Consider the following 26,163-nt stretch of genomic DNA (forward strand, 5'->3'; position numbering starts at 1 on the left):
TCCAGCTGGGCAGGCAGGTTTTATTCCAGACGCTGGAGAGCAGTGGTTCCCACTCCTCGCCCAGAATGACACGGGCGGGGGGACACGAGCCTGGCTTGGCTGAGCCTGGGTGAGGGGGAGCCATTCAGAGCAGGAAGGGGATGATGGGCATGCGCAGGGGCGGGTAGTCTCGGAACTCCTTCAGGTAGCTGCGGTGCTTGCCCTTGGCCCAGATGGTCATCTGGGTGAAGCCCACCAGGGAGAAGAGGGCCACTGTGGGGTGGAGCAGGGGAGTCAGGGAGGGCTGCACACAACAGGGACGGGCAGGGCCCCCTGGGGAAGGGGCAGCAGGCTCACCTGGGACACACTGTGTCATGATGGCAAAGCCAATCCAGGACCCCACCTGTGGGCAGAGCAGGCAGGGTGAGGGCGGGCAGGGCTGGGCAGCCCCAGCTGTTCTAGTAAGGGGATGGGAACCACACTCCAGTGCTAGAGGGGCCTGGAGTAAAGGGGGGACTACACGATGAAGCTGCCCCTCAGTCCCCAACAGCCACAAGCCCAGCTGGACACCTCCCAGGCCCCATAGAGGCCACAGTCTCTCCAATTCCAAATGTTCCAAGTTCAAACTGCAGAAGCAGCTACGGAGCCAGGAACCGCCCCCTCCTAGAAGCTAGACCTCCACGTGGGACCCCAAGCCCCAGGAGGGAGAGGAGAGGAGAGGAGAGGAGGGCAGACCCTCACCTCGTAGGTGTAATTGGGGCAGGACACCAGCAGGAAGAGCCACGTGAAGGGGTTCTTGGTGGGGTATGGGATCTTCCTGGTCTTAGACCCTGGGAGGACAGGACAGGAGTGAGACCCGCTGGCTCAGCCTGCCCAGGTGGCCATCCCCCCTGCCCGGAGCAGGCCACTCACCAGCTGGCCGCAGGTCCCGCAGGGCCATGTGGATGGAGAAGTTGCCGAGCTGGCAGATCTGTTAGAGAAGCAGGGTCAGCTCAGAGCACCCCCACCCCTGCCGCCCGAACTCCCCGCACCCTGTCATCCGTCCCAGCCTGCTTACCACAAAGATGGCGAGCGCCAGTTTAACCTGCTGAGCTCCGTAAGCTGAAGAGGAAGCAGAGGGGAAGCCCGTGAGGGGAGAGCCTGGGTGAAGGGGTGTTCACAGGGGGAGCAGGGTCCAAGGCCACTTACTGGGGGGCGTGTAGAGAGGGTGGTTGATGTAATAGGCCATCCACGCGGCGAAGCCCCAGTAGTAGGTGCAGTTCTGAAAGGGAGCAGGGCCGGGATGGAGCCTGGCCCAGTGGAGGGCAGGACCCAGGTGAGGGGGACCAGGGAGGGTAGGGCCGGGGGTGAAGGGCCTGGACGGGCAGCTGGGGGCTCACCTTGAAGATGTTGCGCAAGGGCATGGTGCCGTGGGAGAAGCGGTGCACGAAGAGCGTCTCCAGCAGGCGCTTGATGTAATGGAATGAGTGGCAGATGCAGGCGAGGCTGGGGGTGAGGGAGCCAGTTCAGCGGGGGCATGTCCAGCAGGCCTTCCCCTCCCCCTGCCACCTCCTCCCTCCCGGCCCCACTCACTGTACCACCGTGTGCCGACTGGACGTGAAGTCATATTTGTGGCCATAGATGAGGGGCACCCGAAAGTAGAAGAGCAGATAGATGAAAAGGGGCCCGGCGTACTCTGTCAGGAAGACCTGGGGAGGGGAGAGGTGAGTCACCCCCACGCGGCAGATGGGAGACGAGGCTGCTGGGAGAGGGGGTCTGCACGCACCGTTACCCAGCTGATCTGGGCCCCCAGGTCCCGGAAGTAGAGAGTGGCCGTGGTGCCCACGGGCAGCTTCTGCAGAATGTCCTCATCCTTCAGGGACTTGCCCTCTGCGGAGAGTCGGGCCAGGGCTCAGGGCCTGCCTGGGCCTTCGCCCAGGGCCACCCAGGAGCCCGGGGGCAGCCAAGCAGACAGCTGTACTCACTGGGGTCCAGGCGGAGCGACTGGCGGGCGGGGTACCACTGTGGGTCTGTAGGGAGAGTAGGGTGTCACAGCGCACAGCCTGGCGGGGCCCAGGGTCCCTACAGCTCCTCCGGCCCCCAGGCGAGATCTCTGAAGGCTCCAGGAAGAGCAGGCAAAGCGGGATGTTGTCCTTCCCAAAGCCCAGCAAGGGCGTTCCTGCTGATGGCCACACGGGGGCGGGTGCCCCAGGCAAGCCCAGAGAAGCCTGGGCCACCCTGGGGCATCTCTGCAGGCCCTTGAGGGAGAGGCATGTAGGACGGGGTCCTACCTAGAGGGCCCTGCCCAGAGGGGTCACGGGGGCAGTGTGGCTGGGCCCTGGACTTACGGGTCTTGGTGAAAAGGTTCTTGATCTCGGCAATGGTGGCTTGGGGCTCCACCTGAGGGAAACAAAGGTCAGGGACAGGTAAGCCGTGGGCGGGGAGCCCAGGACCCAGGATCCCTCTTGGTGAGGCGGGATGGACTGGGGTCCTAGGCAACTGCTATGGGAGGGGGGAGGGTTGAGGACCAGGCCCCCCAACCTATGTAGCCGACAAGGCAGCCATGGGCCTGAGGGCCATTTTAACCAGGCAGCCAGGTCACCCCCGGACTGGCTGGGAGATGGTGTGAGCATGGGAAGCCAGGCCCACGTCGCCTCTCCTCTCCACCCCCAGCCACAACTCCCCCCAGAGTAAAGGCCCTCAACATGTTCCAGACCTCCCTAGGATGGGACAAACCGCTTCCCCTGGCCTGGCCTCGGAGTGGGGCCAGTCTCAGGACTCCACCTCCTTCCCAGGCCCCAGAGCCGTGCAGGGTCCACCGAGGCTGCTTCACCTCCTCACACACTGGGAGGCCAGCTCCCGACCACACCCAGGGGCCAGGGTGCTCTACCCTGAGGGTCAAGCTGGCTGGGGCAGGCCCAGGGACAGTACCCCTCCTGCACACCCTGAAGGGCAGGGGCTGGGTGTCAGGACCCAGGTGGAGGGGCACTCCCATCTCCCTGGGGGCCAGGAGCCCAGGAAGGGGTGGGTCGCAGGCCCAGCACCCTCGGGCCAGCACAGTCTGCACCACGGTCCTACCTTGTCCAGGAAGCACAGCTTCTCCCGCGTCTTTGCGTCCAGAATCTCCACCTCAAAGAAGAGAACGGCCTTTTTAGGTTTCTTGATCGTCTTGGGGGGCATAGGCCGGGGGAGTCCATTGAGACCAAAGACGGGGCCAAGGCCCTGGCTGGTCTCCCGGGCCACCACGCTCACGCTCAGGTCCATGCCTGCCCCGCTCTGCCCGCTGCAGCCAGAGGCCCCAGCTGCCGGCCGTCAGCCCCCACCACAGACCTCCCCACGCGAAGTGCTCTGGGCCAGGCCAGCGAGATCAAATTCTGCCGCGGTGCTGGAAGGGAGCCCGTGCCTGCCTTGGCTCCGCCAGCTTCTGTGCAGATGTAACCCGAGTGGCCCAACAGCCACGGCCCAGCTAAATATAAAACTGCTCCACAGAGCCCCCCAGGAGCCACGCCACAGACCTCCTGGGAGGGGGGACCTGGGGGCAGCCCTCCAAGGGCTGAGTTGCCCTGACTGTAATGCTTTCGAGTGGACACGGACCCCCAACGGCACGGGGGGAAGGGAGATCCCCAGAACAGGCATGAAGGCGCCTCCTGGCCTCCCTGCCCAGTGCAGAGCAAGGGCCAGTCACCAGGAGCAGGGTGAGAGGCCAACGGGCCGCCCAGGCCCCACCTCAGGGCCGCAGTGTTCACTGGGCTTGGAGAAATCCCAGCTATTTTGAGAATCCGCAAGATAGATCATCCATTTCCCCTTCTGAGCTATAAGAGACACTCTGGATTATTTTCCTTGTGCATTTGTGTTCCCAGGGAGGTGACAGATTCCGGCGTTACTGATGCAGAGAGCCTCTCTCTAAGTGTGGAAAGGGTCAGGAAACCAGGAAGTTTCCAGCAAGCACCCCCAGCCTAGGCCAAGACCTTGGTTCCCACCTCCCCGGCCTCCCTCTCCACCCAATTCTCACTAGGTCCACCCAGACCTTGTTCAAGGCCACCTCCAGGGCAGTCTTCCCACCATGTCAGCCCAACATAGCACCCTCGTCCAGGCCCTGAGCCCCCCAAAGCCCAGGGCAGACGGCCTGGGCACACCCCCACACTCCGCTCTCCCTGAGCCCCAGGCAGTGGTGGGACTGGTGGTGCAAAGGGGCAGTGCTGGGAGGGAGGGAGCCCCCAGAGGGATGTGACCCACCCATCCTAAGCGGGTCCGAGAAGGCACCCGGGCCAGCTGTGAATGGTGCGAACTGCTGGTGGAGCTGGAGTGAGGCCCAGTAGGGCCCGAGCCCATCACGTGGGCCTGAGGGCCCCAGTGTAGGGCTTGATGCAGATCTTGCTAGACATGGTGACGTGGCAGGCAGGGCTGGGTCTGACCCCAAGTCAGCCACTGGGCAGCAGGTGCTGAGGACCCTTCCCGCCTGGCAGGCCCTCAGTCAGAGGCAGCATGGAGAAAAGGAGCAGCTCTTAGAAGAACCCCAGGGCAGGGCCCCAGACAGGGCTCTCTGAGAGCACGCCCACCCACCTAGGGCCCCCCCCTGCCAGGAGGAAAGGGCTCCCCTCACACACTCCACCACCAGTGGGAGAGGCAGGGGGCGTGGTGGGCAGCACACAGGACTGAATCCGGCCCTGCCACGCTGTCACTGGGTGACTCCGGGGCTGTCACTTCTGTCTGAGCCTCCGGCCGGAGGCAGGTAGCAAAGTGTGTACCTCGAGGGGCTGGCGTGGTACCTGACAGATGGGAAGTGCCCCCAGACCTCAGGCTGTGAGGACAGGCTTGAGGAGACCCTGAGGGCCTGCAATGAAGGGAAGGGGATGGGCCTGGGTTCAGATCCCGGCTCCCCTACCGGCCAGGGGGTCGCTGCAGCACACTGGCCTGTTTGCCCACCTATGCTCCACCCACCCCACGTCATGGACGGAGGGCAGGAGAGAGCCCGGAGCCCAAGAATTCCTGGCTGATGCTACTGTTACCGCGCTAGAGAGCGCGCCTGCTGTCAACCGGGGGCTCTGCATGGCCACGTGGCCTTGGGGGGCAGGTTAGTGAACCCCTCTGAGTCACGGGGATAACAAGACCGGACAGAAGGGCCAGAAAGAGGGCGCTGCTCACGCTGCCCCGAGCGTCTGGCCCCACCAAGGGGACTCTTGGAAGAGGGAAGGGGTACAGGCAGAATGTGCCCGAAAGGACGAGGAGAGCATGGCCCCGAGCAAGCAAAGGGCCTGCTGCCCTGTGGCTGCAGGTATATTAATAGTTCCTGGGTCCCAGGCGGGCAGTGCCCACATGCCTTCGGAGCTCGTGTGGTCCGCAGGAAGGCTGCACCACGTCTACTGGGAGAGCAGGCCTCCGAGTTCCTGCTGAACCACTCAACAGCTTAAAATACAACCAGCCCCTCTCCCTGCCGGCCAGCTGCTGGGGGAGGGCTGAAACCCTACCCTCTCCCCCCAGCCTGGGCACCAGACCAGGACCCAGGAGGAGAGTATGGGCCGTCGGGGCCCCGACTGGCTGCTGGGAAAGGAAGCTGGGCAGCGAGAGGGGGCGGCTGGGACAGGGGCCACCCTCCCAGCAGCCGCCGCTGCAGCTGCTACCGCCGCCACCGCCACCAACGCACCCAGGCCAGCCCGAGGCCGCAGAGGAACAGCGGCGCCCTCACAGAGGTAAGCCCGGCCCGTGGGGCAGCACTCAAGGCCCCGGGGCCACTGGGGAGTGGGTTGCCCCAGCTCAAGGCCACTGTGACGGGTTTGGTCCTCATTTCCCATTTCCTGTTCCCAAATCTCCACCGCAGGAGAGGTCCGAAAGGCCCTGGGCAGGGCAGGGGGGTGGGGATGCAGTGCGCGGGGAGCCGCAGGACCTCTCTACCATTGTACAACTGCCTGTGCCTCTCTAATTATTTCAGAAAAGTTAAATTTTTAAATTTTAAAAGCCAAGTGGGAAGAAAAAAAAATTTTTTTAATTTAAAAATTTAAAAAAATAAAAAATAAAAAATAAAAAATATATATATATATTAGGTGAGAGAAGCCAGGTATAAAGAGGTCACATGTTTATGTGAAATGCCCAGAATAGGTAAATGGAAGGAGACAGAAGGCAGACTGGTGGTTGCCAAGGACGGGGGGAGGGGAAATGGGAGTGTCAACTAACGGGGACCGGGTCTCCTTTTGGGGTGATGAAAAAGTTGTGCAACTAGACAGAGACGGTGGTTGCACAACACTGTGAATTAAATTCACTTTTAAATGGTTAATTGTACGTCATGTGAATTTTACCTCAATAAATCATTTTCTTAAAGGGTGGGGCTAGCAAACCGGTCTCGATTACCCATAAAAAGAAAAGGTCCAGGGGCAGGGAGCAGCAGAGGCTACCCACGCCTCCACCCCACCCGGATGAGGGCCTAAATATGGGGGAGCCCATCATGCACTTCCCAATCTTCAGTCCCTGAGCTTACCCGCTACTCCCCCCTCCGCCCTGCTCTGTGCCCCAGCACACTCCCGTGCCCTACGCTTGTCACACACACTCACACACCCCTGAGCCTGCCCAGGCCTGAGGCCAGCCTGCAGTGGGGGCCCAGGATAGGCCCAGGACTGGGGTGAGGGGCACGGGTGGCTGCGGGGCAGAGCCCCAGGCAGGGGTCCTGAGCACAGAAGGGGAGGCAGCAGGCTCAGGCCCTACCCCGAAAGGCAGGCAAGGGACAGGGAGGAGGGAGTGGTGGGACTTTCTCAAGGAGCCGGGGGCAGCTCTTCCTGTCCCCATGGAGGGAAGGGGCTGGGGGGACAAGGGGGCGGTGATCTGTTCGAAGGATGAATGAAGCAAACCCCGTGAGGGTGTCACTGACCTGAAGTCCGGGCACTGGCCGCAGGCAGGGGGTGTGGCCCCAAAGCCTCAGGCACAGTGGCCAGAGAACAAGGACAGGCAGGAGCCCTGGCCTGGGGCACAGGAGGGTGGCTCTACGATGACAGTTCCCCAGCCTGGGAGGAATTCTCACCCAAAGGCCCCAGATTCCGGGGCCCAGCCAAGGGCAACTCATGGCAGCACGAGGTCAGGGCTGGGGGGAGAGGGGAGGGCCGGACAAGGGGCAGGGCACAGCCCACCCTGCAGGCTGCAGCCCTGCCCCACCCAGAGCCACTGCCGGGCAGCAGGGCCCACAGGCTTCACTGCCTTCATGGAAATAAAGATGCTGCTGATCAAGGTAGCCATAGTAGAAGGAGAGGTGCTCACTTTCTGAGCACCTGTTTCAAGCTAGCATGGGTGCCCAGAGCCCCGGGTAGACAAGGCTCCTGGGATGGTCCCCACGTGGCAGATGAGAAAACCAGGGCTCAAGAGTAGGAGAGGCTCAGGGCCTTTGCACATGCTGTTCTCACTGCCTGAATCGCTCTCCCCCAGACCCCACAGGGCTCCTCCCTAACCTCGTCAGTGAGGCCCTTCCTGACTGTCAACTTAAAATAGCAACCCAGACATTTACCATCGGCCTCCCAGGGGATGGTCAGCTCCAGAGGGCAGGGACTGTCCTGTCCTCAGTCGCTTCCCAGCACCCGGAACAGAGCCTGGCAAGCTGTTCTCCATAAACACCTGCGGGAGGCACCTTGCCCAAGGTCACGTAGGCACCTTGCCTCAAAGTCCCCTCCCCACCAGCCTCTGAGCCAAGGCCTCTCCCTCACTCCTCCTTCACCACACTTGGGGGGATGGGGGCCTGCCCACAACACCAGACCCCAGAGCAGAGGTGGGTGCCCCAGTGCAGGAGCTGCTGCAGGGGGGCTTTCCCTAGCCTGGGCCGGTGGCCTCGCTCCAGGGAAGCCTCTTGTGAGGCCTGCAGACACACCCACCCAGCTCCGGTGACCCTGTGCAGCCCAGCATTCTGGCTGCCAGACCCTCCTCCAAGGAGGGGGGCACCGCTCACCCACGGAAAGGGTCAGTGATAGGCCAGCTCTGGCTCCTAGGGAACCCTTTCTTCACCAGCATCCCCAACACAGCAGGGGCTCCACGCTGACAGGCTCCACACACCCTGGGCCCTTGGAGGCGGCAGCAACACAGGCACAGCGGCCCCTCACAAGGAGGCTCTGAGGTCAAAAAGACTCCCCTATTTCCTGGCTGTGTGGCCCTGGACGAGTAACCCAACCTCTCTGAGCCTCCATTTCCTTATCTACAAAGTGGGCTGCCGCCACCTGCTATCTCACAGGGTTACTGTAAGATTTACAGATAATAACAACCACCATTCTGGTCTGTGTGAGGTCCGGGGTGGGGTGCTAGCGCACAGGGGGTGCCAGCGCACAGGGGGTGCCGGAACAGAGAACAGTGGCATGTTCTGCACCAAGAATTGTGGGGAAAAACAGAGAATGGGGGGAGGGCGGTCAGGAGTGGGGAGGATGGCCATTTTAGACAGAGTGGTCAGGGAAGGCCTCCCTGAGAAAGTACACAGACATGTCCAGTCTAGAATAATTCTTATAAAGAATAAATGTTATCAGACCGATACTAGCAAAACAGAAGTGGCAGACGCACAGGGAGCCAGGCCCCTCCTCCCCAAATCCTCACCACGATCGTGAAGGGGCCCAACCACACCAAGGTCAGAGAGGTGGTGCAAGGAGCTGATGACAGTGAGTCTGAACCCTAACAATAGAAAGACACGTGCGGATGGCAGAGGCTGGGCTGCGGCAAGCGTCCCTACTGTACTGCATCACCACCACAGCCAAGGCGGCAGCCGCCGAGACTGCTCCGCTCTCCACTGCCCCCTTGTGGCCGCGGCCTCTGCTCCCACCAGCTGGAAGGGTGTGCACAGTAGCTGGAGCTCCAGGTGAATGAACCGGGTACATCCGGTGCAGGATGGGATCAAGAGAGTGAACACTAACTCTGGCTCTACCACTCACCAGCCAAGAGGCCTCGGGGAGCCATTGCCTCACACTCCTTCCTTCATTCATTCATCCTTTCCTGCCTCCCCTCTTCCCCTGGGCACTGCAGTGAACAAACCCCTGCCTTCACAGAAGCTGCATTGCAGGCGTGGGCTGGGGGTGGGCAGGGACACACAATAAATAGTGGCATGTTTTGCACCAAGAGTTGTGGAGAAAAAAGAGAAAGGTGGCAGGGGTGGGGTGGGGGAGTATGGCCATTTTAGACAGAGTGGTCAAGGAAGGCCTCCCTGAGGAAGGGGCATCTAAACAAAGGCCAGTGGAACTGAGGGAACAAGTCATGCATACAACCAGGGGACATGCATTCCAGGCAGAGGGAACAGCCACTGCAAAGGCCCTGAGACTGGACTGTGCCTGGCGTGTTTAAGCAGCAGGCCAGTGTGGCAGGAGCAGAGAGTGTGGAGGGGGAGAGCGGGAAGACACCAACAGGGAAGTGATGGGGCAGATCCTGCAGGGGATTGTGGGCCACAGGGAGGACTCTGGCTTTTACGCTGAGTGAGGTGGGAGCCATGGAGGGTTCTTGAGCAGAGGAAGGATGTGACCTGACTCAGCTGTTCCTAGGCACCCCCATGGGAAGTGGGAGACCAGGGCAGAAGCAATGATGAGGGCAGGAGTAGGGAGATGGCCATGGAGAGGGTGAGAAGTGGACAGACTATGAAGATGAAAGTGACCAGATGTGCTGATGGTTTGGATGTGGGGATGGGGGGCGGGGGTGGGTCTGAGGTTCTGACCTGAGCCTCAGAAGGGAGAAGCACTAAGTAGGAGGGCGGCAGGAAGGGCAGGCACCGCCTGAGCCCAGGCTGGAAGTCTGCAACTGCTGCTCTACCCTGTGGGAGCCGCTGCACAGGCAGGGCACCCGGGGCCCAGGCACCAGTGCCCAGAAGGCCTCCCAAGCCAGGAGCCTGGGCCCCTCTCAAGCTTCAGTTTCCCCATTTTCATAAACACAGCCAGGCCCAGTGTTCCTCAGGCCCCTCCCACCTGTAAACAAGGCGCAGTGGCCTCATGGCAGAGTCTACATCCCAGGGCCTGGGACAGGGGCGGGCACAGGCCTGAGAGTCAGCTTGGACTCCTGGGCACCCTCATCACCTCCCGCTTCCGCGCGTCCTAAGATGGAACCTGCCCAGTGGGTATGGGTTAGAACCGCAGCTGCTTCCCAAATGCCTCTCCTCACCCTCTCCTTTCAATCCCCACGGCAGCCGAGGGAGCTGGAGCCGTTAACTCCATTTCACAGATGGGGAAGCTGAGTTCCAAGGGGTGAGGAGTGCACCCAGCTCACGCAGCAGGAAACTCCTGAGCCCAGACCCCCACCACACACCGGCCTCTGGGGCTGCACCCCCAGCCAGCGCGCGCCCCGCAGAGGCCCCCATGCAGTGAGGGTGCAGTAGAGCACACCCGGCCTAGAGCAGGCTCGCTGGGACCCCACGAGGTCTGCCTGCCAGAAAAGGGCTCTTCAACCAGGATGCCTTGTGCCGGGCAGCCTGGCACAACCCAGTCAGTGCCTGCAGGGGAGTGTGGGCTCTGGTGGGTGACATCTCCCGAGGCGGGGGCACAAGAGGCCTAGGTGCGGGTAGAAGCCCTGCTCAGTGCAACCTAGAACTCCAGGCAAAGATGCAGAGGGCCCAGCAGGTCCTTCAGCCGGCCGACCTGGGCACTCTCGGCCCCCAGAGCGCCCACACGGGGCACAAGGGCTGCCGCACCCAGAGGATGGAGGCCTGGCCCTGAGCAGCACATGCCAGACTGGCTCACCCACTTCACAAATGCAGAGGCTTGAGCGTGTTCACCTACACTCAGCGGCTCAGCACTTTCGGCTCCCTCTCCCTTCCACTTTCCAGAAATATCGAAGTCACACTACTCATGCCAGGGCAGCTGAGAAGACCTTGGGCTCAGCTGCCAGGAAGCCAGCACAGGCCACACCTGCTCGGCCAGAAATACCTCCTTCCCCAGTGGCCTCACTCATGACCCCATTTCTCCTGGGGGGATTGCACAGCCTCCCTGAGGTGCCACAGTGGTTGGGGGGGGTGGGGGGGGGAATGTTGCCCAGGGTAGAAAGGGCAGAGAGAGACTGACCCCCCACTCCCAGGTCCTCAACCAGCCGGCTCCTGCCTCCCACCCCTGGTAGCCAGAGGAGAAGTGGTAGGGTCTGAATGCCAGTGTCCCTAGGCTCTGGGATCCGGGGGCAGGAGAAGCTGGCAGAGCTCCAGGCAGCCCAGTAGCATCCAGCCTTGAAGGACATTCTTCAGGTGCTCGGGTGCCCCGGCTGGTTGCTTCGACCACAGAAGGCCCAGGATGAAGGAGATGCTGGGCCAACACAGCAGGACTCTGGGTCTTGGGCCTGAGAGGGCCATGCTCTTTGACCAGCTGTTTGCTGGTGCCCACAGCCCACGCACCTCCCTGGGCAGTTACCGGCCTCTGGGGCCTCCAGGGGGCGCTGTCCTGGACAGAGCTGCGCTGCAAGGGCCTATTCCATTGGAAGTGCCGTCACTAGTATCGTCTATCAGATGCTTACTTTGTGCCAAGAACTGTGCTAAGACCTTTACCTGCACAACTCACCTAGCCTCACCTGCGCCTGTAAGCTAAGGACTGTGACCCCAGTTAGGTGGCTCAGAAAACCAGGGCTCGGAGACCAGGGGGCCCTTGCCCAAGGCACGCAGCCCAGGGAAGCACCAGAGCCAGCACCGACCCCGCCTACCTGGGCCCAAAGACTCCACTGCTCAGCATCACAAAGCAATACCTCCTCCACTCTGGAGAACAGGGCCAAATGCTAACAGAAAAAAAGCAGGAACAAACCCTGGACCCAATTATCTGGAAGGCAGCCCCCCCCCACTTCCCTGCTGACATTACAACTCCAGCACACCTAGTCTCCAGAGGTCTGGACAATGCAGAACATGTCACCTCCAGAAGGAGCGCCCTTGGGAGGCTGAGCCTGCTTGTCCCCCGGCCCCAGCCTCCCTTGGCCCCAGCAGAGTCAGGCCATACCAAGGGCGAAAGGCCTGTCACCCCGATACCACCCAGAGGGGCTCAGGCAAGATCACCAGCTCTCTCGACACTTCCTGCATGGTTTCCTGCCCCAGGCTAAAGCCACCAATGAGCCTGGAAAACCAATGCCATGGGCGTGGGGGGGGGGGGTCCCCAACACTGAGCGAGAGGCAGTGCTGCAGAGGCCAAAGGTAGACCAACCTCCCTGCCTGAGCCCTGTCTTCTCCATCTGGTAAATGGGAATGTTTGTAAGAGGACCTGACAGATGATTCCCGTGGCGGATGTGGCTAAGAACCCCGCCTAGTGGTCCTGAACCCTGCCTGCTTATGAAACCCACCGGAAGAGCCCTGGCCTGGACAACTCAGACAAGGAAATCGGGATCTCTGATGGAGGGCCAGGCATCCACAGCTTCAAAAGCTCCCAGGTGACAGATGGAGGCGGCCAACTCAACCCGGACTGCCTTCCTCAAACAGGGTCCTGCCCTTTGCATGATGCCCAAAACCCTTACCATATCTGACTGACACTGACTGGCGTGCCCTCCCAGACCCTTCCAGTGGAGCCTCAGCCAACCCCCCTTGGTCGCTCTCTACCCCTTCCCTGCTCCCTTCCCCAGCACCAGCAAGCAGGGTGCCAGCAGCCAGCCTGCACCAGCTCATGCTGGCCTGTTAGGTTTGCATGGTTACCCCACCTTACAGACGAGGCAGCCAAGGCTCAGGAGCCCCAAGGACACATGAGTTACAAGCTCCAGGGGCAGGGCCCTGCCTGCTTTTGCTCCTTAGAACTGAACGCTCTTCCTCCAGGGCTGCCCCTAGCCCCAGACCCCCGGAAGATGGCCCAGATCTGCACCCCTGCACCCCTGGCCGGGTCAAGGTTGGTGACCACATCTGGTCTCTCTCCATCTCTGGGCAGGAAGGCACTGTCAAAGCTGGAAGAGGTGGTGAGGCTGAGCTCTGCGGACACAGGCTGACCGGAGCAGCAGAAGGCGCTCATCCAGGCCGACCTACGCCCAGCGCGCCCAGCCCAGGTGCAGCAGGCAGGTCAGTCTACACCGGGGGAGTGCCGCTTGCATGACAGCCCAGTCTGGGACCCAGGCGGCCAGCCTTATACCCGCAGCAGCAGCTACCAACTCCCGCACGCTCACAACGTGCAGGCAGGGAGGCAAGTCCTCGACACAAATTATCTCCTTTACTATTAGCCCCTTTTCCAGGTGAGGGCACTGAGGCTCACTCATTCACTGCATAAACAGTGACTGAATACCTACTACAGGCCAGGCACTGTGCAGGACTCTGGGGGTTCAGCCCTGGAAGGCGAGAAAAAAATCCTTGCCCATATGAAACTGACATTTTCGCAGGGAACAAAGACAATAAAATAGTTACACGTGATATGTGCCATGGGAAAAACAAATCAGGAAAAGGGGACAGGGAGGGACAGGTGAAGGGAGCTGGCAGTTTCGTGTAAAGTGGTCAAGAAAGGCCTCCCTGAGGGGATGTTGAGCCAAGCCCTGAAGGCAGTTAAGGAAAGGGCAGTTGAGAGATCTGAGAGCGTGTAGGCAGAGGAATGGCCTGTGCAAAGGCCCTGAGGTGCAGCATGCTTGGTGTGCTCGAGCAACAGAGCCAAGGCCCCTGTGGCTGGGGTCAGCGTGGGTAGGAAGAAAGAAGGAGGTGAGGGCAGGGAGGTGATGGGTCATACAGGGTTTCCTGGGCCAGGTGAGGACTGTGGCTTCTACTCTGAGTGAGGTGGGAGCCACAGAGGGTTCTGGGCAGAGGAGAGATGTGACCTGGCTTGGGCTCTTAAAGGATCCCTCTGGACTATAGGGGAGTAAGGATGGAAGCAGGAACACCAATAAGAAGTTACCAAGGGGGCTTCCCTGGTGGCGCAGTGGTTGAGAATCTGCCTGCCAATGCAGGGGACACGGGTTCGAGCCCTGGTCTGGGAAGATCCCACATGCCGCGGAGCTACTAAGCCCGTGCGCCACAATTACTGAGCCTGCACTCTAGAGCCCATGAGCCACGACTACTGAGGCCTGCGCTCCTAGAGCCCGTGCTCCGCAACAAGAGAAGCCACCGCAATGAGAAGCCCGTGCACCGCAATGAAGAGTAGCCCCCGCTCTCGCCGCAACTAGAGAAAAGCCCGCGCGCAGCAACGAAGACCCAACGCAGCCATAAATAAATAAATAAATAAATTTATTTTTTTTAAAAAAAAGAAGTTATCAAGATAAAGGATGGCTTAGACCAAGGGGTCAGCAAACTGTGGCCTACAGGCCAAATCTGGGCCACCACCTGTTTTGGTACAAGCTAAGACGGTTTGTACATTTTTAAACAGTTGGAAAAAATCGGAAGCCTATTTTATGGCACGTAGGAATCATACAGAATTCAAATTTCAGCATCCACAAACAAAGTTGCATTGGAACATGGTCCTGCTCACTGGTTGACATATTGTCTAGGGCTGCTTTTGTGACAGCGACAGAGTTGAGAAGCTGTCACAGAGATTGTATGGCCTGCAAAGCCTAAGATATTTATTATCTGGCCCTTCAAGGGTCAAGCCTGCCAATCCCTGGCCCGGGCCAGGTGATGGCAGCAGTACTGATAAGAAGTGGTTGTATGCCACATGTATTTTGAAGGCAGAGATACAGGATTTGCTGACTTCTGGACATGAGGTGTGAGGGAAAGAGCTGAGTCAAACAGCCTGGGGCCTGGTGATGAGAAGACTGCAACTGCCATTAACTGGCAGGGGTTGGAGGGGGGCGGCAGCACAGGTTGGTGGTGGGGAATCCAGCCTCAGTTTTGGACATGTTAAGTCTGAAATGCCCACTGAACATCCCCAAAGAGATCCAGCTCACTGAAAACACCACTCCTCCTCCCTGGGATCACATCAAAATATCTGGAAGCAAGCAAACTCAGCACTCTTCGAACCCTTTTTGGTCATGTATCCCTAAAATAATTTTGCAAATTTCATGTCCCCCCCCCCCCACCAAAAGATTTTTAATTTGACACCTAATATTTTTTACCTGAGCTTGAAGAGTTGCAAAAGATGTCACTTCTGGCCAACTGTAGATATTGCAAATTTTATGTAAACATTTACAGGGCCCTGTTAAATCTCACCAGAGTCTAAATACTTGAGTAATAGCATACCTACCATCATTCCTTTAAAAGGAAAAAGCTATAAACAAGCTCTTTAATATTTGCTCCTTTTTCGCCTTGAAGTTGAATTCTGTTCCTGTTCCCCTCCCCCATGGAATTTTATCCAAATACACGCTTGTGATTGAGGGTTATTACTGAGCATCCTACCTATTCCTCAAATTGAAATTAAATTTCTTAAAAACATTTTCATGACCTAAGGCTCTAAGTGTAAAGAGAAAATCCTTCAGGATGAGTTATCATTACAATATCAGCTAAACATACATCATAAACATAAATCATAAATCATCAACAACTGTTACTAAACATTAACCATAAACAGTAAGTTACTGGCACTGCTTCTCTCAATGGGATGGAGGCACCCTTTTTCGCAATTAGTTCATGGAGCCAAGGTGAATATTTCTTATTGCTAGAATGAGCTACAGCTTTTATTCTGACATTTCTTTATTTTCTAAGTAAACACTAAGAAACCCAGTTCACATAAATAAGCAGATGAGAATGGACAGAGTTTTGTTAAAGCAAAAAAAAAAAAAAAAAAAAAAAAACAAATCCCAATTCTGGGAACTCCTTCCAAGTTACTGGCCCAAAGTCTCACAGTGGTCTAGTATCAAAAATATCTGTAAGGACCTTCCAGCTGCCTAGCCCATTAGGCACCACTCCACTGTTTTTCTGAAAGCAGTGACTTGTGACCTGGTCCCCAGGGCCTGGTGTTGCTCACTTGCTCACCCCCATGCAGGTCACCAAGAGCATGTAGCGTGCCAGGCATTACCCAGTCAGGGTGGGAGACCCAGACCCCACCTCCCAGTCCAGTCTCGGGCCCAGGGGCCGCCTTCGAAGGCTCTACATGGCCAGAGGAGCTTTGAGCAAGCCCATCAAACCTTCTAGGACATAAGCCAGAGGGCTCTACCCAAGGATGGCTGCGGCCACCTACTGCACAGCAATCCTGTTCCCTGTACTCCCCTGAGACGCCAGGCCCAGGCCAGGGAACTCACAGAGCCCTGGAAACAGTGTCCGGGGCCCAAGCAGAGCTAGGATGTGCTTGCTACACAGAGACCTGCAAAGGACTCAACCACATGTGGAGGGCATCTGGAACCCCCCAAGAGCCTTTTCTGCTGACTGAGAAGTTCCTGTTCTTCATCTGCTGAGCAAACTGAGCCCTTGATATGCCAGGCCTGTGCTAGGGGCTGGGCTCGATGATGAACAGAAAGACCTAGGTGTGACAGCAGCATGCTGGGCGGTGATCCAGGTGCTGGGATACAATGGCCAAGCCCCGCCCCCGCCGCCCGACTGGGCCTGCTCACGCTCAAGGGGAACATGGGCAAAGAATCTGTTACGTAACATGAGGTCAGGGTGTACCAGTTGCTGGAAGAAAAGAGTTGGGCAGGGAGCCCAGAGGGCCACAGGAGGTGGTCAGGAAAGGCCTCTCTAAGGAAATGCGATCTGAGCCAGCATGCGGCTCCCTGAGGAAAGTGCAGAAGCCCTGAGGCAGCACAAAGCTTGGCAGGGCTCAGGAACATCAAAAGACTGGAGCACAGCGTACTTGAGGGCACGCTGCTGTGGAGGAAGCTGGAGTGGAGGCCAAGACAAGTACTTTGGGTTTGCCCTGCCTGTATGTGTAGGTCTCTAACAGGCAAGCACACAATCACTAGATCCACGTCAGGGTGACAGAGGAGAACCTCACACAAACAGCTATCAGAAGGTACTAAGTGCTACGCGGAGAACCAAAACAGGAGGAGTGACAGGGTGACAAGTGTGGCCTGAGTGGGTCAGAGGGAGCCCTTCAGAGGAGGTGACATTCGAGCTGAGACCTGAATGACGGGATTCGCTGACAGGACGAGGAGAGCCACCTCTCCAGAAACTGTCCCAGCACTGGGATTTCCCCGGGCTCAACCCCAGCCCGTCCTCTGTGGATCCCACCTCCAGCCAGGGGATTCCGTGAGACCTGATTCTCTGCAGTGGAGAGGATTCAACAATACACTGTTTCAGACTCTACATATCTCCCCAAGAATTCTGCTATTACCCTCACGCACAAAGAGACACGCTCCCTCAACCCCACCTCCTGAGAAGCAGCAATTCGGCAACTCCCCCAGCCCACCCTTCTCCTTCTGAGTTACCTTCTTGAGGCGTCCTGGGAGACAGCTTCTCCTCACAAGACTGCAAGCTGCAGCTCTTGGACCCCCTCAAGTTCAGCCTGCTTCCTGCTGCTCTATAAAGCCCCAAATGCTAGGGTTAAATTGCCCTCCCTGCCAGCTTGAGAGATCCACTCCCACCCTGAGGACAGGCGCCGTTCCCTCAGGCCCAGTTCCCACACAACCAGCACGGTCCCCAGCCAGTGCTCCCTGGTCCTTTTAAAGAGGAAAAAAAGAATTCAGAAGGCCCTGGGGGATGGCACAAACCCTGCAGTCTCCCGGGCTGCCTGAATGGCCCATGAGTTCTGCTTACATAAGAGCCTCGTTCGAGCAGGGACAGGGCTGTGCCAGCCTGCCAATCCCCACAAGCTACTGAGAGGCCCTTTATCCCCCAGAGGGCTGGGAGACGCTCATGGCCCATCTCTAACTAACCATGGGACTGGGGGGGTGGGTGAGCCCCAAACACCACCCGCAGCGCACTTGTCGGTAATGAGCACTCCCCCTCATGTTTACATAACACACACCGTAGTGGGCGGGGCCCCCCCCCAAGGACTTAGCAATAAACTGCCCTCTGAAAGTTAAACTTTTAGGTAAAATAAACAGGAAAAAGAAACTTCCATCACCATTGGGACAAAGTCCACAGGTGTCTGGGTGTCTATAAAGGCTTGCCCTGGCCAGCCTCGTCTCTAGACGTGGGACAACCACGGAGTCTGGCCTCCAGGCCTCTGCACAAGCTGTTCTCCTCCCTTCCCGGAAGACCTCCTCTTTCAGGCCTCGGCTCAGATGAAGACACCCTGAGGGCAGAGGCTGTGGTTCGTTCAGCCCAGTATTCCTGGCGTATGACAGGTATAGAGAAAAAAATATGTATATATGTTGGAAGGAATGAACTAATAAATAGACGATGGACTGGAAAATAGGTGAGCAGAGCCCACCACGGAAGAGTGCCCAGACCAGCAGAACCTGCCAGCAACCTGTGCAACAGTGACGGGCAGGCCCACGTGCAGTCTTGGAGGCTCCTGTCTCAGCATGCCCAGGTTCCAGAAGGAGGGGGACAACAGGGAACAGGACACTTGTGGCCAGGGTGGACCCAGGGCTTACGACCACCCCGCAAAGCCAACTCCCCTAGGTTGGGACCACTAAGGACGGGTCGCACGGGGCCACCTGAGCCCAACACATGCAACACTGGACTCACCCGGGTCCTTGCAGCAGGCCCCCACTCACCCTTCTACTACTCCCTGTGAGCCTGACCACAGGGAGAAGATGCATTCATCTACCCATTCGGAAGCTGCAGGAACAAGACACCAAGAGCCCCTGCCCTCAGGGAGCTCACAATCTGTCCGGGTAGAAAGACCATCAAGTTCCCATATGAAAACACAACCACAGCCCAAGGAGGGCCAGAGGAGAGGAACAGAGTGCAGGGGTCACGCTCCAGACAGGATGGTCAAGGAAGGCCTCTCTGAACGACGCTGAAGCTGAGCTCTCAATAACAAGAAGGGAGCAGGGACTTCCCTGGTGGTCCAGTGGTTGAGAATCCGCCTTCCAACGCAGGGGGCGTGGGTTCGATCCTTGGTCAGGGAACTAAGATCCCACGTGCCACGGGGCAACTAAGCCTGCACGTCGCAACTACTGAGCCCGCACACTCTGGAGCCCATGGGCCACAACTAGAGAGAAGCGCACGCACCGCAATAAAAGATCCCACGTGCCACAAATGAGACCCAGTGCGGCCAAAAATAATAAATAAATAAATATTTTTTTTAAAAAGACAAAAAAACAAGAAGGGAGCAGGCATGGGAAAAAACAGAGGGAAGATCACTTCTGGCTGAGGGAAGAGCCTATGCACAGGGCAGGGATGTAGATGTGGATGTCTGAGACAAAAGCAGTACAGCAATGAGTGAGCCGAGCAGGGGGCAGAGGAGGACCAGAAGACTCTGAGGGGAGTGTTTTCAGGCGCGGAGTGCTAAGATCCTCCCCCTTACATGGGAGAGACCCTCTGGCTGCTGCTGGGTGGGGAACACAGGCAGGAGGGGCAAGAACTGAAGCGGTGCACTGGTGAGCACGAAGGCTGTGACAGGCATCAGAAGACCAGGCCCACTTTGAGCACCTGCCTCTTGGAACGGTTCTTTGTCACAAAAGTTAAAAAGTGGGTTCTGGGGAGTTCCCTGGTGGCCTAGTGATTAGGATTCGGCACTCTCACTGCGGAGGCCCGGGTTCGGTCTCTGGTTGAGGAACCATCCCGCATGCCGCGCAGCACAGCCAAAATACAAAAAAGAAAAAGGTGGGTTCTGACTGGGGTTTGACTTCACTGAGGGTCATCCCATAGAGGAGGACGGAGCAGATCATCCCAAAATGTGAGTGTAGTGTATGTGATGTTATATCAGAACTGATCTTTGGCATCTGGGTTTCTTCCTCCATCTTCTGGGCATACTGTTTAGCAAGAATCCATCTCCGTGGGCCTTGTTCACTGACAAGTCATGATGCGTTCAAAACAGGCCACATGCAGGGCTTCCCTGGTGGCTCAGGGGTTAAGAATCCACCTGCCAATGCACAGGACATGGGTTTGAGCCCTGGTCCAAGAAGATCCCACATGCTGCAGAGCAAATAAGCCCGTGCACCACAACTACTGAGCCTACGCTCTACAGCCCCCGAGCTACAACTACTGAGCCTGCGCTCCACAACTACCGAAGCCCACACGCCTAGAGCCCGTGCTCTGCAACAAGAGAAGCCACCACAATGAGAGGCCCATGCACCGCAACAAAGAGTAGCCCCCGTTCACTGCAACTAGAGGAAGCCCGCACACAGCAATGAAGACCCAACGCAGCCAAAAATAAAATAAATTAATTAATTTAAAAAAAAAAAAAGAGGACACATGCAGAAAGCATTTCAGGCGGCATCACTGATGCAGATCTGTCTTTATCCACCTAACCATTTGTCCTTATCCGCCTAACGATCTGTACCTTGACTATGGGCCAGGAAGTGTGCTGGGCACTTCACACTCCCCAGTGGCCCTCCGAGACAGGTGTCTTTATCCTGGCTTCATGGATGAGAAAACTGAACTGTCCCGAGACAGTTAAGAAACTGTCCCAAGAGCAGACCCGGTGGCTTCCAAAGGCCAAGGCCACTCGGCCACACTTCATTCCTTCCTCAGGGCATGAATGCCTGGGCCAACCCACAGTGAAGCCCACTTTGAATCTAGCAGAACCCAGGCTCTGCCGCTCACTAGCTGTGTGACCTTGGGTACATCTCTTCACTCCTCTGGGCCCTGGTTTCCCCATCTGTCAAATAGGGATAAGAGGACTTTCCCTGGTGGTGCAGTGGTTGAGAATCCGCCTGCCAATGCAGGGGACACGGGTTCGATCCCTGGTCCGGGAAGATCCCACATGCCAGGGAGCAACTAAGCCCGTGCGCCACAACTACTGAAGCCTGTGCTCTAGAGCCTGCGAGCCACAACTACTGAGCCCGTGTGCCACAACTACTGAGCCCACGCGCCTAGAGCCCGTGCTCCGCAACAAGAGAAGCCACCGCAATGAGAAGCCCGCGCACCGCAACGAAGAGCAGCCCCCGCTCGCCGCAACTAGAGAAAGCCCATGCGCAGCGACGAAGACCAAACGCAGCCAAAAATAAATAAACTTAAAATTAAAACAAAAAAATAGGGATAAGAATAGTACCAACTTCATAGGTTTACTGTGAGGGGTAAATGAGTTAATTGATAAAAAGCACTTAGAGTGAGCACTGTATCAGTAGTGGCTTTCATCATGATGCTCTGGCTGTGCCCAGGTATTAAAACATCCTCAGCTGCCACTGTCCATATCAGCAAGAGGGTGTTAAGACCTCCCCTGAACTTGACCAACCAGCCCAAGGTCTCGGGCTTTTCTCATCCTCATCCAGCCAAGCCTGTCAGTGAAAGTACAGGGTTTCCCAACCAAACTCAACTGCGTTAACGAGAGGTAGTCTTTGGGGAGCACGGTCCCCACCCCCGCAACGCAGGGCTGTCAACTCTCCACCTTTTTCACTCCTCAGGAACCAGTTATTCAAGAGGCTCCGCTAGGCTCAGGGTTCCCCGTCCCCACCCCAGTGCCCCACCAGTGGGCTCCAACAGCCGCCCCGCCCTGCACCCGCCCAGCCACACCCAGCACTCAGCTTCTCCCGCCCACCTCCTCCACCCAGGCCCCGCCACTGGAGTCAGGCAAACCGGAGGCCAAGGCCCAGCTCCACTGCTTCCTGGCTCTGTGACCTTGAGCAGCTTAACCGACTTCTCTGAGCCTCAGTTGCCTTACCTGTCAAGTAGGAGTTAACACTGGTGCCCACCGGATCCGGTGTTCACAGGACTCAATAAACTCTGGTCGCTGTTATTACCAGCACCGCCAGCATCACCAGCAATGCCGCGGCTCTGGCTCTTCTACGGATGAGGAATCAGACAGACCTGGGTCTGGATCCTGTCTCCACTATGATGTAATCTTGGACACGTTCCTTCACCATTCTGAGCTTCCGGTTCTTTATCCACAAAACAGAGAGACAAGGAGTACCCCACCTCTCAGGGTTTTCGGAAGGACACGAGAAATGTGACCTGTCGCTGGTATTATTATCCAGCAACAAAAAGTAACCCAGAAAGAGGGGGATCAAAACCGGGCCCCCATCCTGCCTGCAAATGCAAAACCAATCTCAAAAGCGTTTTCTGAAGGCCTGTTGGATGCAGCCTGCAGAAAGGTGTGAGTGAAGAGACCAAGCAAGCCCCATCTCAGAGCACAACACTTTCCTGCAAACAGGCACCAAATTTAAGTGCAAAAGTCAGAGACCAGCGTATTAAAACAGCGCTTGATGGCCAAAAAAACAATCCAAATTATCGCTCACCTTCTACTTCAGAAGGACACAAGAATTCAGAAGAAAAAAGTATAGGAAACAGCAGACACTTAGGATGCCACCTCCCAGGTTAAACAGATATTTATATTTTACTCTATTTACATCAGACTCCTTCAAAAAAAAAAAAAAATAGCTGAAGCCTTCCCTATGCCTTTTCCTCCCCCTCCATCTCTCCACAAGCAACGGTTCCTCTAACTACTGTGTAATTCCCATACATTTCTCATCTCATATTACAATGTATCCTTTAATTAGGTATATGTCCATAAACAACACACTTAAGTCTCGTTTGGTATGTTTTTTAAATTTATAAAATCTTCTGCTATTTGTTTTTTTTCCACTCTATAGGATGCTTGGAGATTTATTAAAGGACCAGGTAAATCAAACTAGATTTTTTTTCATATAATGGAATCGTGCACAACAGTTAAAATAAATGAAACAGAGCTACATGTAGCACCTCTCCTTTTATGCATACCCCTTGATGATGTATTTCCAGCAATTTCATAATGTTCTTTATTGCTGGCCTTTGCTGTCACAATTAAACAGATTTTGCTCCAAGGAGCTCAGAGAGATTAAGTAACCTGCCCTGGGTCACAGTTATTTAGTGAGTGGCAGAGCCAGGCCTGTCCAAAGCCCATGCACCTATGGCACCATTACACATGAGTCTACGTTCTCCTTAATTTTCACCTTCCACCCAGTTTTCCGGCTCTGAACAATTGCCTCTTGACCAGAACTCTTGCTTCCAGAACTTTTGCATACTTATTCCTGTGGAGAAAACTGAAGCAAGAACCGTACTGGTCGAGGATTATTCACAAGATGAGAACCAACAGAGCTACCCTTTTTTGGGGGGGAGGGGGTGGAAGATCCGAAATGGGGCAGTGGGGAGCCCATGAGGATGAGGCTGCCTTGCCTTGGGAACCCAGCTGTGGGAAATGGGCAGTGACCTGGGCCCAGGGAGGCTGAGAGGGACTGATCATTCCAGGAATTAACAGACTCACAAGATACGGCAACTATTTTTGAGCTGCCACTGGGATCATTGCTTTGACCTCTCATCTGCAATGGCAAAACAAAATTTAAAAAAAAAAAAAAAATCCTATAGCTTCGGATAAGCAGTTTCCTTATCGACCTTGCTCTGATCCCAAGACAATCCCAAGGCCTGCTCTGCCTTCCAAGGAACTGCTTCAGCCAAGGCCCGAGAGCGACATGTTCTACCTGCTTTGTCTCAATTAGGCCACTGAAGGGACACATCGTCCTCTCAGACCATAGAAGGGAGAATGGCAGTGTCAGCAAACTTATCACAGCAGCAGCAAATCTCCCCTCCAGCTGGAATCCTACCTGCCAAAAACATCAGATATCAACCCTCACTAACTCACTGTGTCCCTGAGCAAGTCCTGCACCGTTCTCAGCAGCATCTCTATCGCCTGTAAATTACACGTCATAATCTCCAAGGTCTCTCTCAGAGTCAAAAGGGTCTTTTTGGTGGGTGTTAATCACTCAGTGGATAGGGGGTCGCTTGGGGGTGGAAGGATGGACTTAGTTCCAAACAGAAATACATTCTTTGCTATGGATAACTGAAACCTTTTCTCCAACTGTTAAATGTGAGGGAAAGAATCTCTGCTATTTTTATTAATCTGCAACAAACATCCAGAGCTGATCGGCCTTAACACAACACTGTAAGACAACTATACCCCAATAATAATTTAAAAAAAAAAAAAAAAGCTGATCAGCGTGCTGTGCAAAGTGGTCTGGGAGACAACTGCTCCTCCTGTACAGAAACTCTGTAGCTATCACCTCAGTGCTTACTTGGCAAATGTTAGCAGAGAATGATAACAGAGAACACAGCAAATTAACAATTTTATTTTCTTTCTCCAAGGTCACTTTGAACAGTGGGTTTGAAGCGCCTCCCTCCTTCTGGGAGGGAAAGGGTTTGAGTAAGGTAGAGCATGTCCTCCAATCCAAGCCATGGGCCTCAGGCTGTGCCCAGCTTCCCGGAACAAAAGTGCCCACCCCAAGGGTCCTCTGGGGCCTACTTTATCTGCCTGCCAACTAGCAAAACTAACTCCATTTTGTAAAAGGCCACACGTATCTTCCATCCTGCATCTTTCAAACTGAATGTGGCTTTTTCTCCAGGGTTACACAGAGGCTTTGAGAGGGAAAACTGTATTAGGAGAACGTTATTAGAAGAACTTCAATCTATAATCATAAAGTTGAATGAAGTATGAGATTATTGAATCCTACCTCCTCATTTTTGAGCCATGTCAAACATGATTAAGGACTTCTGGGTTAAAGGTTTCAAAATATTCTGGGTAAATTACCACCAAAAGTAATAACAATAATAGTAGTAGTAGTAGTAGTAGTAGTAGTAGTAGTAGTAGTAGTAGTAAAGGGGGTGGGCAGAAGCAGTGGTATTCCACTCGTGAATAAAAACAAGAAATCTCTCCTTGTACTTACATGAGCCACCTAACATGATCAAATTCACAAAGACAGAAAGTAGAATGACAGTTGCCAGAGGCTGGGCAGAGAAGAGAAGGGGGGTTAGTGTTTAACAAGTACAGAGTTTCAGTTATGCAAGATGAAAAGAACAGAGTTCTGGAGATGGATGGTGGTTACAGCTGCACAACAATGTGAACGTACTTAATGCCACTGAACTGTACTTTTAAAAATGGTTAAGGTAAATTTTATGTGTATTTTACCACAATTTTTTTAATTGGGGAAGGGAAAAAAAAAAAACCAGGAAACCTCTCAACCTGCTCATTCTCATTTGGGGACCGGCATGGCATAATGGTTAGCAACTGAGACTCTGGAGTCCTGAGTTTCTCTCTCTGTTCTGCATTTACTAGCTCAGGACCTTTGAGCAAGTCATCTGACATCTCTGAGACTGTTTCTCCATCTACAAAAACAAGATTAATAGTCTCCTACCTCACAGGGGTGTGAAGATAAGAAAACAAGGTAACAGAATCTCACGAGCACAAAAGTAAGCACTCTTATCCTTATTAAGTTATTAATAAATTAGTTTATTATTTAATGTTGCTTATAAGTCAGCAATAATTAATTAAATTATTAACACTATATTATCAGCTAGGTCGATAAGTGCATCAGAACACTTCGTTTTAAGGGAAAGAGGCCCGAGTTAGGAGTCAGAAGACCTAGACTTCAAGACTGGCTGTGGGAGTGAGATTTCTCCTCGGTGACACGCAGGGGTTGACTGAGATGATCTCTTATATTAACAGAAAACAAAGATCAGCTTTGCTGGTCGGCGGGAGCCAGCACTGGAGCTACACCTTCACCGCCTAAGCCCCTCAGGGAGACGTCCCGGGCGAGGACGGGATCCAAAGGTCAAGCCTCTCTGGGCTGATTGCAAAGCCCCTTCCAAAGCCCGAGGCAGAGGCAGGGTGCAAGGTTTGTGAAAGACACCCTCAGACTGGGAGCAAGGGTTCCACACCCTCGCTCCTCCCCTCCCAAAGTCTGCAACTCATCCTGCAGGGGGAGCTGCAAGGAACCTGTAAGCTTCCCAGGTCCTGCAGAGACCCCAAGAAAAGGCAACCCCAAAACAGCCTGGGTTGCAGAATTAGAAGTACCTCCCCCGCATATGCGCACTGCGATTTACGAGTGGCTCCGGGGCACAACGCGCGCCTACTGCGCCTGCGCCTCCCGGCTCGGCACAGGGCGAGAAAGCGGGTTGGGGGGGGGGGAGTCCCGTCGTCTCACGAAGAAAAAAATGGGTCTGCAGCAGTCGCTCGGCCCCCGTTTCTTCGTTTCTTACCTCAGAGTGCTTCATGGCTCCCTCACACGGCGGCTACTGCTCCTGCTGCTGCAGCTACCTGCGCGCGACACTGCAAGGGATACCTCACGCGCTCACGACCTCCCCGCGAGACTAACCACGGCTCCGCGTCCGCCCCGCTCCTCCCTGCGGCGCGCGCCCCTCCAGCCAATCAGCGCACGGGGCGCCCACTTCGCCCTCGCCCGGCAGGGCAGGTCTGAACGAGAAATAGCCGCTCTCGCCACGGGGCTAGCCAATCAGCTTGCGGGACCCACCGAGGGGGCGGAGCGCGGCCAAGAGGGAGGGGGACGGTAGAAAGAAGGGACTTGGCTACCCACCAATCAAAGGGGGCCTCCGCGCCGCGAGCCCCCCTTGCCCCGCCCCTTGGTGGCGTCGCTGTGGAAACCAAGGGAAGCGAATGTTAC

At 56.0% G+C, this 26,163-nt stretch overlaps 2 protein-coding genes across 5 annotated transcripts; one reads left to right on the plus strand and one right to left on the minus strand.

The window, feature by feature from the left end:
• TECR (trans-2,3-enoyl-CoA reductase) lies at positions 1-25,977 on the minus strand. 4 transcript variants are annotated; one of them, XM_082454987.1, is made up of 13 exons: positions 25,742-25,977; positions 3,037-3,087; positions 2,307-2,358; positions 1,944-1,988; positions 1,745-1,848; positions 1,552-1,667; positions 1,359-1,464; positions 1,168-1,240; positions 1,037-1,080; positions 892-949; positions 721-809; positions 337-382; positions 1-252 (listed from the first exon to the last, which is right to left on the minus strand). In XM_082454987.1, exons 1-13 carry the CDS (start codon positions 25,754-25,756, stop codon positions 125-127), a joined length of 927 nt encoding a protein of 308 aa, XP_082311113.1. In that variant the 5' UTR covers positions 25,757-25,977; the 3' UTR covers positions 1-124. The 4 variants fall into 4 exon arrangements, 3 of the variants coding, with proteins under 3 accessions (XP_082311113.1, XP_082311111.1, XP_082311112.1); XM_082454985.1 differs by lacking the exon at positions 25,742-25,977 and adding an exon at positions 3,289-3,613; XM_082454986.1 differs by lacking the exon at positions 25,742-25,977 and having other exon boundaries at positions 3,037-3,282.
• On the plus strand, positions 5,176-24,952 carry LOC309657473 (uncharacterized protein). Its single transcript, XM_082454989.1, has 4 exons — positions 5,176-5,233; positions 5,452-5,648; positions 12,768-12,895; positions 24,819-24,952. Exons 1-4 carry the CDS (start codon positions 5,191-5,193, stop codon positions 24,910-24,912), a joined length of 462 nt encoding a protein of 153 aa, XP_082311115.1. The 5' UTR covers positions 5,176-5,190; the 3' UTR covers positions 24,913-24,952.
• Positions 25,978-26,163: the final 186 nt, after the last annotated feature.

The sequence above is a fragment of the Balaenoptera physalus genome, assembly GCF_965194825.1.
Source record: "Balaenoptera physalus genome assembly, chromosome: 3".
In the NCBI taxonomy this organism is placed as follows: domain Eukaryota; kingdom Metazoa; phylum Chordata; class Mammalia; order Artiodactyla; family Balaenopteridae; genus Balaenoptera; species Balaenoptera physalus.

Coding starts and splice junctions, on each gene's coding strand:
- TECR (XM_082454985.1), bottom strand. CDS start 3,594: ATGCCTGTTCTGGGGATCTCCCTTCCCCCCGTGCCGTTGGGGGTCCGT. Junction 3,088..3,288: donor AGAGCACTTCGCGTGGGGAG/GTCTGTGGTGGG, acceptor CTCTTCTTTGAG/GTGGAGATTCTGGACGCAAA. Junction 1,465..1,551: donor AGTCGGCACACGGTGGTACA/GTGAGTGGGGCC, acceptor CCTCACCCCCAG/CCTCGCCTGCATCTGCCACT.
- LOC309657473 (XM_082454989.1), top strand. CDS start 5,191: ATGGCCCCGAGCAAGCAAAGGGCCTGCTGCCCTGTGGCTGCAG. Junction 5,649..12,767: donor ACAGCGGCGCCCTCACAGAG/GTAAGCCCGGCC, acceptor ATCTCTGGGCAG/GAAGGCACTGTCAAAGCTGG. Junction 12,896..24,818: donor AGCCCAGGTGCAGCAGGCAG/GTCAGTCTACAC, acceptor TGCATTTACTAG/CTCAGGACCTTTGAGCAAGT.